Source organism: Arachis ipaensis, chromosome B9 (genome assembly GCF_059453495.1).
Source record: "Arachis ipaensis isolate K30076 ecotype BB chromosome B9, ASM5945349v1, whole genome shotgun sequence".
NCBI classification, from domain to species: domain Eukaryota; kingdom Viridiplantae; phylum Streptophyta; class Magnoliopsida; order Fabales; family Fabaceae; genus Arachis; species Arachis ipaensis.
In genome coordinates this window covers 19,004,329-19,018,507 of record NC_142444.1, presented here as the reverse complement: position 1 = coordinate 19,018,507, position 14,179 = coordinate 19,004,329, and the positions used below count along the sequence as shown (strand labels likewise).

Below are 14,179 nucleotides of genomic sequence, written 5' to 3'. Positions count from 1 at the left end.
AAAGAGGTAAGCTTTAAAATATGTAAAAATATGTTATTGAAAATGTGAAAAAATTCACAAAAAATTGCAGTCACTGACATTGGATAGAAGATGTTGTTCAACTTCAAAGACAGGAAGAAAGGGTTGCAGATTATCTAGAATGGTTATTAGAATGTCAGAAGAAATCTAGTCAATCTCAGATTATGAATGGAAAGTGAATCAGTTTTTGAAGTTGATCATAACTTTATGGAATTCTGGATTCAAGTTCATGGCATTCCTCTTAATCAAATGAATAAGGAGACAAGAATCTTGATAGGAGGAATGTTGGTGGGGTTTTCGCTGAGGTTGAAGACCCAAAGGTGAATAGCGTTCTTAGGAGATCATTCTTAAGGATCAGAGTCAACATCAATATAACCAAGGTCTTGCCTACTGGCTTTTGGTTAGAAAGAGAAGAGATGCCACCATTGTGGGTTTTTTTCAAATATGAGAGGCTACCAGATAGTTACTGCTTTAACTGTGAAATATTAAGGCATGAGAAAAAAACATGCAAGAATCCAACAGTTATGGCATGCTGGGACCCAACAAAGAGGAAGTACTCACCAGGACTAGGAGTCAGCCAAGTTCGACCAGTTTCAGCCATGGGAGGAGAAAGTTCAAAACAACAGGGATGGAGGGAAGATGAGGAAGAGCAGGCGCGTGTTCCACACAGTCATGGAAGATAGAATGATGAGGAACGAAACACAAAAGAAAGCAAGATTAGGGTTGAACAAGGTCTGCAGCAGGAATTCAGGGAAGAAAGTGTCTAGAAAAATCAAACAAAGAGAGAAGAAGAGATGACTGAAGTAGGGGAGCATGTGGAAGAAGTACGAAAAATCCCTGATTTTTAGGGATATAAGGATATGCAGCGTAATTTAAGGGCAGCTCACAAGTTTAAAAATCTTATTAGGGAGATAAGAGAGAGTAATAATGAATGGGCTTACATCAAACAGGCCCAAAAGGGAGAGAAGGGGAAGGAAGTTCAGGAAGTGGGTATACATGGGCAAAAAAAGGATGATGGGCCCAATATTTTGGCAGATCAAACACAAGAGTGGAATGGAAGAGAAAACAGTTTCGAGATAGATGGGAGGGCTGGAAAAAACGCAAATAAATTAAAAGAAGGTGGGCTAACTCTTTATGCGGGAAGTCAACAACTACAAAAAAGAAGATTGAAAATATGCCCAGGAAAAAGAAGGAGAAAAGGAAACTATAGAACAACAACTAAAAAGACTCATGACAGCCAAAAAGAAGGAAAAACATGAAAATGTTAATAGAGAATGGATAAACGAGGATCAAGGAAGGATAAAAAGAGGTGATGGAGAAGAAATATTCAGGAAGATTTCTATGGAAGTACAGAGGAGAGAAAAGGAATTTGTGGAGTAGCAAAAAATAGGAGTGATAACACCTACTATGTAGAACTAGCAAGTGATGAAGATGAAGATGAAGATGATGGGAAGAAAGCTCCTACCGAATGGGAGACACAATTAGCAAAAAAGATGGATCTGGAGCTGAGTTTGAAAAGAAAAAGAGAGAATAAACAGGTGCTAATGCTTACAAATGAGGAATGGAAGGAGGATCAAGAGGTCAGGATGCCTAAGAAGATAAAGAACAACAGCAATACACTAGAAAAAGGGGAGTATGACTTATCTCTGAATGCTTCTAGTCAGTTTAAGGGATTACAAATGACCGAGGAGGCAGGCCTTAGCATGCCCCACCCTCAGCCATGAGTATCATTAGCTGGAATTATCGGAGAATTGTGGCTGCCCCAACAATATTCAAATTATATAATCTATGTAAAATAGTAAAGTCGCTCATAGTGTTTCTTATGGAAACTACGGCTAGGCAAGATAAAATGATTAGGATAAAAAAAGGCTTCATTTTGATAATATGTTTTGTGTAGAACTCCGGGGCTTGTCCGGTGGGCTATGTTTGTTATGGAAAGCTAATGCCAATATTAATGTTTATGAGTGGTGTAATAATTTTATTAGAGCTAGGATTAATATGAATAATGATTTGAGTTGGCAGGGTATCTTTATGTATGAAAATCCAGTTTTTCAAAGAAGAAGAAAACTTTGGAAGGAACTCACGGAAAGCAATATGAATAGGGAAGAACCCCAGACTTTTTTGGGCGATTTCAATGATGTTCTAACTGAAGACGAAAAGGTGAGCATTCATTCGCAGCCTAGGATCTATTTAGAAACCTTTAGAAGATTTGTGGATGATAATGGCTTAATAGATGTGGACCTCAAAGGGAGTAAGTTTACATGGTTTAGTAATCCAAGAAATAACATCATCACTAAGAAAAAGTTGGATAGGGTAATGGTGAATTGGAAATGGATGCAAATATACCAAAATGCTATTTTGAAAGCTTCACCGGCTGTAAGTTCGGATCACTGCGCTTTAATTTTGGAAACACAGCCGCTGGTCCAGATAAAGAAGGAATTCAGGTTTGAGGTCTTTTAGGCAGAGCATGAGGAGTGTAAGGAGGTAATCAAGTGGAGTTGGCATTTAGATGACGGAAATAGAAGTTGTTAGAATCAGTTTGTAAGAAAGAGAAATAGATGCAAGAGGGAGTTAACAGAATGGAGTAGGAGGAAGTTTAAGAGAGCAGACAAAGAAATTGAAAGAAAGAAAATAGAACTACAACAATATTCAGAAATCTGATATGTCAAAAAGTGAACAGAGAAGAGCAAATGAGCTGAAAAGTCAAATCTCAGAGCTATGGAAGCAGGAAGAGAAGTATTGGGGACAAAGATCAAGGCTGAAATGGTTAAAATGGGGAGATAGGAATACAGCTTTCTTTCATGCTATAACGATCCACAGAAGAAATAGGAATAGAATTGATAAATTGAGAAATGAATCAGGACAGTGGATTCAAGGAGAGGACAATATAATGAGACTAGTGGAAGGACATTTCACTAAGATGTACACATCTATTGGGGCCAAAAACATAGAGGAGTGCATAAGAGAGATACCTAGGAGAGTCACTAGAGAGATGGATGAAGAATTGATGGCAAAGATCAAGGATGAGGAAATAAAGGAGGCAACCTTTAGTATGGGGGACTTAAAGGCGCCGGGCCCAGATGGTTTAAATGGGTTATTTTTTCAGAAATATTGGGATATATTGAGTAAAGAAGTATGTGGAATAATCAAACAATTTTTTGAAGAAGATATCATACCGGAAGATTTAAGTGAGACAATAGTTGTTTTGATTCTCAAAATTAGTCAACCAAAAAGCTTAAATCACCTTAGACCCATAAGTTGTTGCAATTTTGTGTACAAGATTATAACTAGGGTCTTGGTGGGAAGGTTAAGAAAAGTATTAAATGATATCATTTCTCCGGTTCAAAGTGCTTTTGTAAAAGATAGACTTATACAGGATAATATAATTATAGTTCAAGAAATTTTTCACAAATTGAGCAAAAAAGGAAGTCTTGGAAGCAAAGATTTAGCCATCAAATTAGACATGAATAAGGCATATGACAGATTGGAATGGGATATTTTGGAAAGGGTCCTGGAAGCTTTCGGTTTTTGTAACGAATGGGTTAAGTTGATGATGAACTGCGTGAAGAGTGCTAGTTATAGGTTCAAGATAAATGCAAAGTTGTCTAGAAGAATCGGTCCTCAAAGAGGGCTTAGACAAAGAGATCCTCTATCACTCTATCTCTTTATTTTGGCTGCTGAAAGCTTTACTATACTCATGGAAAAGGCTGCGAGAGATAATCTAATTTCAGGAATTAGATTAGCTCCCACAGCGCCGCCTATCACTCATCTTCTATTTGCTGATGATTGTATCATTTTTACAGGGGCGCAAGAAGATGAGATCTATCAACTCATTCAGATTATAAACAAAAATACGGAGGCATCAGGACAAAGAATCAACACTGAAAAGTCCGGACTGATTTTTGGAAGTCAGGTACCTATCCAGAGTATGGTGAACATAGAAGAGATCACAAGCATGGCGTCGTGGGAAGACCCCGGAAGATATCTAGGACTGCCAGCGAGATGGAAAAGATTAAAAATAAAGCACTAGAATTGATAGAGGAGAAAATACTAGATAAAATCCAAGGATGGAAAGAAAAATTATTAAATCAAGCTGGTAAGGAGGTCTTGATAAAAGCCGTAATATAAGCAATTCCAATCTATGCTATGAATGTCATTAAATTTCCAATATCCTTTTGCAAAACAATCGAAGCAGCAACAACCAGATTTTGGTAGTCAAATAATAAAAAGGAAAGAAACATTCATTGGAAGAGTTGGACAAAAATGACAAAGAGTAAAAAGAATGGAGGTTGGGATTTAAAGACTTAGAATGTCAAAATATAGCACACTTGGCTAAACAAGCATGGAGGCTGCTAAAAGAGGAGGATGCTATATGGACTCGGATTTTAAGGCCATTTATTATCTTAATTGCAATCTATGGGAGGCAGAAGAAGGAAGAAACGCATCATGGATATGGAAAAGCATGTTGGAGGGAAGAGATTTTCTCAAAAGAAAGGACTGGTCGAGTGTAGGAAGTGGAGCAGAAATAGATATTTGGAAAGACAACTGGGTGGTAGGAAAAGAAAAACTGAGAAGGTGTGTGGATTGTCAACTTCGAAAAGTGAGTGAGTTGATAAAAAAATGAGAGAGATGGGATGCAAATAAAGTTTGGGATTTATTTCCTGACAACATTGCTGAGTTAATAATCAAAACTCCAATTAGCCTAATCAATAGAAGGGATCATTCTGTCTGGCCGTATAGGAGCGATGGAGAGTACTCAGTTAGGGAGGTGCCACGGGAGGGGACGACAGGAGTTACCACAGAGAAGGGACGACAGGAGTTACCACAGGGCAGGAGTAAGACTTTCCTTTGAGAAATGGGCAAAGCACCCCATGGAGAACGGAACCACTTGCGCTCTGGAGCGAGGAAGCAACAAGCCAGGCGAAGCACAAATGGCCACCATTAAAGACAAGGAGCAGCCTTCTCAAAGTAGAGGAGGCGCAAGTTCAATGACCTTGAGAAATCAGTACCTGCAGAATCCGACTGAAGCCACTGATGAGGGTCCAGGAGCTCGTTTCATCCACATGCAGCAATAGGCTCAAGCTTTGAAAGATCTCTAGTCGAAGGTGAAGGAGAAGAAGAAAGGATCGTGATCGGTTTGGGGGTGGTCTCTGTGTGGGTAGTTCTTCGAGTTGGGTTAAGTTCTGATTGTGTGGGTCGGGTCGTTTCTTTCGACCTTAGGCCATGTCCAAAAAAAAGTGTTTTTTTTTTCTAAATTTATACACCTATTATCATATAAAAATACTTTAATGTTTATAATAACAAATATATAATTAGATGTTAAAAATTTTTTATATATTACAGTACATACATAAAAATTAAAATATTTTAAAATTTATTTATTTCTCTCATGATACTAAATTATATCATATTAAATAACTTTATTAAAATAATTATATTTTATATATTTTATTAACGTATATATTTTAAATTCATATAACAAAATTATTAAAGTAATTTATTTATATTATTTTATTACATATTATTTTATAGTATGGAGGATGAAAATATAATTTACTATACTAAAAAAATAAACTAATTAAAAAATAGATAATAATTAAAATTTATCGAATCAAAATAAAAAATATAAAAGCTAAAATAAATTTTTAATATAACAAGCACTTATAACAGTATTTTTGTTAATTGAAAGAAAATAATAATCTAATCATGAGTGCATATATTACCAAATATATGAGGATGAATAGTGTGATTAACTTTGTTTAAAAAATGTTAGTCTATATCATTATTAATTACTTAATGAGTAATTACTACATTTAAGCATTAGGTATTTGATATCATACTTGAAATTTAGTTGTATATATATTTTGTACATGAATGATATAATTGGCATTTTGATTAAGTTAGACTATTATTTTATGTGAAACTCCAATTAGTATGAAATAGATATTTTAACGTAAAGAAATATAATTTTATTAAATGTGACAATATGAGGAGAAAGAATTGTTCATTATTGTCTCTAAATTTTACAAAAATTAATCATTCTTAATAATGTGGATATTAAAAATATTTTTAATAATTTAATTTTTTAAGTGATATTTTAGAATAACATTTTGATGTTAATAATAGTAAAATTTTTATAATAACTGTTATTTAAATTATAATTCACTTATGCAATGTAATTTTAATTTTAGATCAGATATAATAAAAAAATTTAATAAAATAAAAAAGTAAGGGATAAATTAAGTTATACTAGTACAATAGTACTATGTATTTAGAGATTTATTCATCATTTTATTTGGCGGTCAATTTTAGTAAAAGTTTTTGTGCCACATATCGATCCCAATTGAGAGCAACATTCCCTTTATCCTACTCAAACATTGTCTTTGCTGGGAAGTCACTTGCATTGTGGAGTTTGTGTATTATTAGTTTAATATTAAATGAGCCCAAAATTTATGATAAAACACATAGTTAAACCAAATCATCTCTAATATTTTATGAATATTCTAAAATAAAAATTGTTACGTCAAAGTCTCATGTACATATTTATATAAATTGAATTGACCTAATTTAAATTAATTTTTTCAGTAGTAAATTGAATTGACCTAATTTAATATACATGAAACATAGTAGATACTAATAAATTGAATTGGCCTAATTCTATTTATAAGAAAACTGAGTAGATGCTAGTAAATCGAATTGACCTAATTCGATTTATTACTGAACAACTTATATATAGTAAATTAAATTAGTTTAATTCGATTTAGTACTAGTACAAATTATTGACATTTATGTTTTAAAGTTAATATAGAATAAAATACCCTCCATTTAGATTCAAATAAAATATAAAAAAAAATCAAAAGAATAAGAATAAATATTTAATTTTTGTATTTTAGTTCAAATTTCAGAAAATCTACATTTTTATAAACTTATGAATTTAAAACGGAACAATAAACGATTTCGAAAAATTCATTAAAAATCATCCTTTGACTCATTTGCATGTAAAGAATCATTACCGAGACTTTTGATGTTGAAAAAGTTAATATAAAGTATAGCCCTCCAAGGTGATATAGAGCTTAAAACTTGAATTTTTTCAGAGTCAGAAGTAACAAATAATTATACATTATAAAACGACTAACTATATATATTTATACAATAGTAATTTGAGAAATAATATATTTAAAGTTTTAATTATTGAAATATATATTAAAATTTTAATTAAAATTTAAATATATTATTTCTCAAATTACATATTGTATAAATATATATAGTTGATCGTATTATAATGTATAACTATCTGTTGCTTCTAATTCTGAAAAAAATTCAAGTTTTAAACCCTACACTACCTTGGAGGGCTATACTTTATAGTTTATATTAACATTTTTAACATCAAAAGTTTCGATAATGATTCTTTACATGCTAATGAGTCAATGGATAATTTTTAATAAATTTTTAGAAATCGTTTATTGTTATGTTTTAAATTCATAAGTTTATAAAAATATAGATTTTATGAAATTTGAACTAAAACACAAACATGAATGCAAACCTATTCAAGAAAAAGATTATCAAGAATCCTAAGTGTAGTTTGTGCATGAAGGAGATAGAAACTATGGAGCATGCAATTCTGCTCTGTCCGTGGACGAGAGCGGCATGGTTTGGGGCTCAGTGCCAATGCATCCCAACCCCTGAATCGATAAACACATTTGGTATGTGGCTGATGGACAACATAAGGAAGATCAAATTAGTGGGTAGAGAAAGTAAAGAGGACATGATAAGCAGACTCGGCTGGCTATCATGGGAGATTTGGAAGCTAGGAATTAGGCTATTTTTCAGATCGCAACCGTGAATCCAAAAATAGTGATAACTAAAGCTGCTATTGCAGAAAGAGAATTCAGAGACTCAACAGAACAACAAGCACCAAAAGCAAAAAGGAGCATAAGACAAAAGAAGCACCTGATAAGATGGAGACCTCCTCTGAACAATTGGTTGAAAATGAATGTTGACGCAGAATTCAAAAACAAAGAAGGGGTTGCTGCAATGGTAATGCGAGACAACACAGGAAAACTATTGTTAGGAAATGCTGTAAAATTCAGAGCAATCTCAAGTCAAGCAGCAGAAGCATATGCTATTAGACAAGCATTAATTATAGCCAAAAATTTGGGGATGAAAAATGTCTCCGTGGAATCAGACTCTCTACCTCTTATACAGTCGATTAAGTCCAGAAGTTCTATTGGTGAAGTGGATGCAATACTGCAAGATATTTGGCATTTACTAGATAGTGTTCCTGGTAGCGGTCTGCGTGGTTGCCGAGAGAAGGAAATGTTCTGGCTCATGAGGTGGCGAGACTGAAGATGGCGGATGTTCTTCACCAGAATTGGCTCACGCACCCTCCAAGAAGTATTGAGGCAATCATCAAAAAGGAATCCAGGTGGGTGCGGGAAGTGTAGCGATCGTAGATAGTATTAGGAGTGGGTCACGAATAGAAGCGGAACACCAAGTCATTGCAGTTTGAAGTAGTATTCCATCTAACCAGATCACTTGTGATCTAAGACAAAGTCCGTGTTTCAACCCGAATCATATAGTCTCTTGGTTTTGGTCGCAACCGGCCTTTGTTGTACGACCTTTGTTGATCGGTTGAAGGTGAAACCAGAGAAGGATCTTGGTTCTGCTAAATGTGCGGCAGTGTTTTCATCAGGCCAAAAACTAGATTTATTTGATATTGGCAAGAGAAGCAATTTTCAGTGGGATAGAGCACAACAATCTTCATCGGTGCAGCTTATACGTCCGTAACATTCCAAATAGTGAGGAAGAAGGCAATCACATATCTCCCGAGCAACCAATCCAGTGACAATGGAGGTAAGGAAACAACAACCTCCGATCTTGCAGATGCTGGTGAAGGACTTGAGGGAGCTGAATCACACGCCAGTCGTGCAATCGGAGGAATCAATTTTGATTCTGACAAGGCGAAAAAGAGCGTCTTTTTCGTGGAAGAGCTGGTCTGCATTTGAAGGTCTACCATGGAAGAAGAGTGCAAGCTTAGTGTGTTGGAGGGTAGCAGATGCTGAGTTGCTGGGAGATGGATCGGGTTGGTCATGGTGTGCTGTTCTTTGGTTTGGGCCTCGTTTCGTCTTAATCCCTGACAAAAAAAAAAACTAAACTAAAACACAAAAATTAGATATCCATTTTTATTCGTTTTGATTTTTGTATATTTTATTTGAATCCAAATAGGGGTATTTTATTCTATATTAACTATAAAACATAAATGTCAATAATCTGTAAACCAGTACTAAATCGAATTAAGTTGATTCGATTTATTATATATAGACTGTTCAATAGTAAATCGAATTAGATCAATTCAATTTATTAATATCCACTATGTTCCATGTAAATCGAATTAGGTCAATTAACTTAATTAAATATAATCATATTATTTATTATTTCACATAGAATAATATAATTTTTATACTTTTATAGTTTTAATATTCTATAAATATAATAGCAAATGAAAATAACATAAGAAACTTAACCTAATAAATTCTTAATTAAAAATAATTATTAATAGAAAAATTTAAATTTAGTTAATCCATGTTATATATATCCTAATTCACTTTAATCAATTCACGATGAATATAATATGAAAACATATAATAAAATCTTAGCATACACTTGAACCTAAATAAATGTTTTATGATAAATATTCTCAAAATAAGATTGTATGTAATTTATAAATTAAAAAGATCAAGTATGATTTTCCACATACAAGTCATTTTTCGATACAAGTCTATACAAGTTATTTATTCACGCGCATAAATTTTACTTCGTGCCGTTACTGCACGTTCTACTTCTTCTTCTTGTTCTTCGTTATTTTTCTCTTTCATTATCGTTGTTACCAACCCCACCTCCTCCTCCTCCTCCTCCTCCTCCTCCATTTTCATTGGAATTTCTTCTCCTCTTTCCTTTTCCTCCTTCTCCTCCATCATCAGTTATCTCGTTGTTAAAGATAATGAATAATTTAAGTTCAGATTGTCAATTAAACAAGAACAAAATTGATTATTGTTTTGAATCCAATCAAGTGGCTGAGGGGTGGTTTGATTCTAGGTAATATTTTCGTTAGTAGTTTATGATTCTATAGGTGAATAATATTTTTGTTTGTGAAAATTGTTGTTCATCGTTGATGGTTTGAATTGAATGTAAAGTAAAAGTTCTGCATTAGAGGAAACATTTTTCTATATTTGCAGCAAATTTGGGTATAACACGAAGATATTTAGGTGTAACATGAAGATATTTGAGTGTATTGTTTAAGAATTTTTTATGTATGTGTGTTGATAAATTCTGCATAATTCAAAACTCTTTTTCTCCCTCATCCTCATCTTCTGCTACTTTTTCTTCTTTTTTTTTTTATCATCATCATCATCATCTTTAATTTTTTTTCTTATTCATCTTTTTTTTGTTTTATCTTCTCAAGTTTCTTCTTATTTTACTCTCTTAACAAGAATAAAAACAAAAAAAAAAAAAATAAACAAAGAAGAAGAAGAAACACATAATGGTACAAAATTACTTGAAAGATGATGAACTTACATTCATTCAACTAAAGAAAGAAAGAAATAATGAAAAAAAGAAAGAAGAAAAAAATACAGTATTAGAGGAATTTTTTTTGTATTTACAGTAAATTTGTGTGTAACACGAAGATATTTGAGTATATTGTTTAAGAATTTTGGTGTACGTGTGCTGATAAGTTTTGCATAATTCAAATGCTTTCTCTTTGTAACACCCTAAGTTAAATTCCATCCTTGAAGGCCCTTTAAATGGGGTGTCACACTCGATAGAAAACCAATGAACTCAATCGTTATGCAAGGAAGGAGGAAAATACGCGTGAAGTTTTGGATAGAAATCGAATAGCACTGAAATGATGGAATTGAATATACTTAAAGAGGTTCGAGCAAATAGAATAACAACAAAATTCCCATGAGTAAGATTCTAAAAGAAAAAGTGTTTAAAGGTAATTATGACGAAGGAAAAAGAAACCAATGCATCCTAACTAATTTTACTGAAGAAATTTCCATCCTTGTGTCATATCCTATCCTTGGTCAGGATCTTTCAGTTTTTCATGAATCGAGGTACTAGCAGTCCTCTTCTTGGCTAGGGCTGTCGGACTCTTCTTCCTCTGCCTCGGAATCTGATTCGAGATATACCACCTCGGGTGACCGTTTTTTAAGTGCTGAAGTGTTCGTATCTAGGAAGGTTACGACAAGCAGTTGGGGGTCTCCTCCTACGAAATCTCAACCTAAGTAGATAGTTTGGAGTACGGTAGTAGTGGTCGTAACTATCCATGCGTGCTTCGAGTGATCATGCTCAGAAGTTACCCTCGGGGGTGCTGCGTCGTCTCCATCCGCTGTGCCATGTTCCTCTGGAGATAGTATGGGAAAAAGAAGGGATGAGAACTTAAAAAGTCTCAGTAGGAGTGCTATGTAACACCTCCATATCTATCCCAGCCCATATACAATATTTAAAAATCATATGGCGTGGCATGTATTATGAACCTCTCTTGTAAAACGTAAAACATGATAGGCATAAAAGAAAAACATGTAATGTTGACAGGGACAAGTCAAATAGAAAAGATAATAACTCATGAAACACTAACATAATCATAACTTAAGGAAATAACCTTAAAAATATAATAATAATAATCAAACTTTCCTTTTCTCATTTCTTAACTTATAGCTTTTATGGAAAGTATTGAGCTCAAACCGGTATAAGAATGGGAGTCCCCTTCCCTTACCGAAGGTTCTTATCCCGAACATTTTGGCAATCACCTTCCCTTACTAAAGGATCATCTCAATCGATCACCCTCCCTTACCGAGGGATAATCTCGATATCTTATCTTTGGGCGTCACCTTCCCTTACTGAAGGATCATTCTCTCAGTTTAATTTACAATTAGGATTGTTTAGGCATACATAAGAAGAAATCATGCAAGAAGATGGACAAACATGATGATAAGAGGGGCATGTAAAAAATGAGACCCTAGTTATAAGGTACAGTATATACATGAACTCTCTAATTAAAAAGATCTCCGTAACATAAGCGCATAAATTGAAAGGTCATATTAAAGTACAGAAAATAGGGCATATTAAATAGTTGAATAAAACATTATAAGAAGGTATGTACTCTCGACTATAAGAGAATATAAGTAATATAATGGTATAAAAGATCATACGAATGCACAAAATAAAAATAGGACATATTAAATAATTGAATAAAACATTATAATAAGGTATGTACTCTCGATCCTAAGGAAATATAAATAATATAATGGTATAAAAGATCATATAAATGGACATAATAAAATAGGATATATTAAATAATTAAATAAAACATTATAATAAGGTATGTACTAATGTTTCAACGGGACATGAATGACATAATGGACAAACATGATCAATGTGGATAAAGAATGAATAAAAAGATAACTAAAGCCATAAGATACTGAAACATGATAACATGCATGGGTGGAAGAAAATAAAAATGAAACATAATACATGCCAAACATAAAAGTAAAAAAAAGAAAACATAATTCTCTACTCTTTTCCTATCGCTTCTTTATTGCCTATGAGCTTGCCTCTTGTGTTTGCACACAGAATATTTGTGTAGAGAGAGAAGGGAGATGATTAGTGTTTGAGAGAGGTGATCTTCTACTTATTGGTGCACTCCTATTTATATATTTTTGGTGATAGGGTGGTTGGGATAATTTTAAATTCAAACGAAGGGTGGTTACTAGATTTCTATCCATAATTCAAAATTCTAAGTTGATCTCCTAACTGATTTTCAAATTTCGAATTTAATTTTGTTTCTAGAAGGGGTGAAGGGAGGTTGTTACACTCTTCTTCTTCCTTATCTTCTGCTGCTTCTTCTTCTTTTTTCGTCGTCATCACCATCTTCTTCTTCTTCTTCTGTTTTCTTATTCATATTTTTCTTTTTATTTTATCTTCTCAAGTTTCTTCTTGTTTTACTTTCTTTAGAAGAATAAAAATAAAAAATCAACCAAAGAAGAAGAAGAAATATATAATGCTGCAAAATTATTTGGAAGATGATGTACTTACATTCATTCAACTAAAAGAAAGAAAGAAATAAGAAAAAGAAGAAGAAGAAAAAAATGCAGCATTAGAGGAAACCTTTTTTTGTATTTGCAGCAAATTTGGGTATAAAACGAAAATATTTGGGTATACACAAAGATATTTGAGTATATTGTTTAAGAATTTTTGATATATATGTGCTGATAAGTTTTGCATAATTTAAAACTCTTCATCTTTTGCTGTTTCTTCTTCTTCATCTTCTTATTTCATATTCTCATAATTTTTTTTTGGAGGAAAAAATCAAACAAAAAAATATAATGTTGCAAAATCAATAAAAAGAGGTGGAGGAAAAAAATGCAGCAACAAGCTAACAACAACAGTAATAAAAAAATGATAATGAAAATGAAACACGCGAAGAAAAAAGAGGAGAAACTCAAAAAAAAAGGAGAAAAAGAAGGAAGAGGATGAGGAAGAAGAAAAAGAACGCGAGATACAAAGAGAAACAACATAATTTTTACGTGTGCGTTATGTAAGTAGATTTTATTGAATTTTGATTAACTTATATGTCAAAAAAACTTGTATATACTCAAGGATCAAAATGATTAAATTAGCTAAAAATACAAGACTATAATTTAACTACTAAAACCTTTTTTTCCTTTAATTAAAGTACAATAATCTTTTAGATAAATGTTCATATTCTTCGAGAAGGGCTTTCAATTTGCCCGATCTTTCTAAAGAATATATACATAATAAACCAAGATATAATAAATTTAAAAAGAAAGAAAAAAAGGTAATTTTATCTTTTCCATGCATTGTGGATGATAGCATGGAAAAAGGAAACTATTCACATGAAGTCGAAGATGGCAAGTGAAGATTGCTAGATAATTTAATATATTATTTGATAAAAAAATTAATTAAAAAATAATTAAAATTTATTTTATTTAATATTTATTAATTATTATTAAAATTAATAAATATTAAATAAGATAAATTTAAATTTTTTTTATTTTTCTAATATTACCATTTGACTAAATTGCAAATTGTATTATTCTTAATTAGGTAGAATTTATATGCATTTGATAGTTAAGAGCTG

The 14,179-nt window shown here is 32.6% G+C and overlaps 1 protein-coding gene across 1 annotated transcript; it reads left to right on the top strand.

The window, feature by feature from the left end:
* Positions 1 to 2,112: 2,112 nt before the first annotated feature.
* LOC148543925 (uncharacterized) lies at positions 2,113 to 2,478 on the top strand. The gene has a single exon (XM_088498783.1). The coding sequence runs from the start codon at positions 2,113 to 2,115 to the stop codon at positions 2,476 to 2,478; it is 366 nt and encodes a 121-aa protein (XP_088354909.1).
* The last annotated feature ends 11,701 nt before the right edge of the window (positions 2,479 to 14,179 follow it).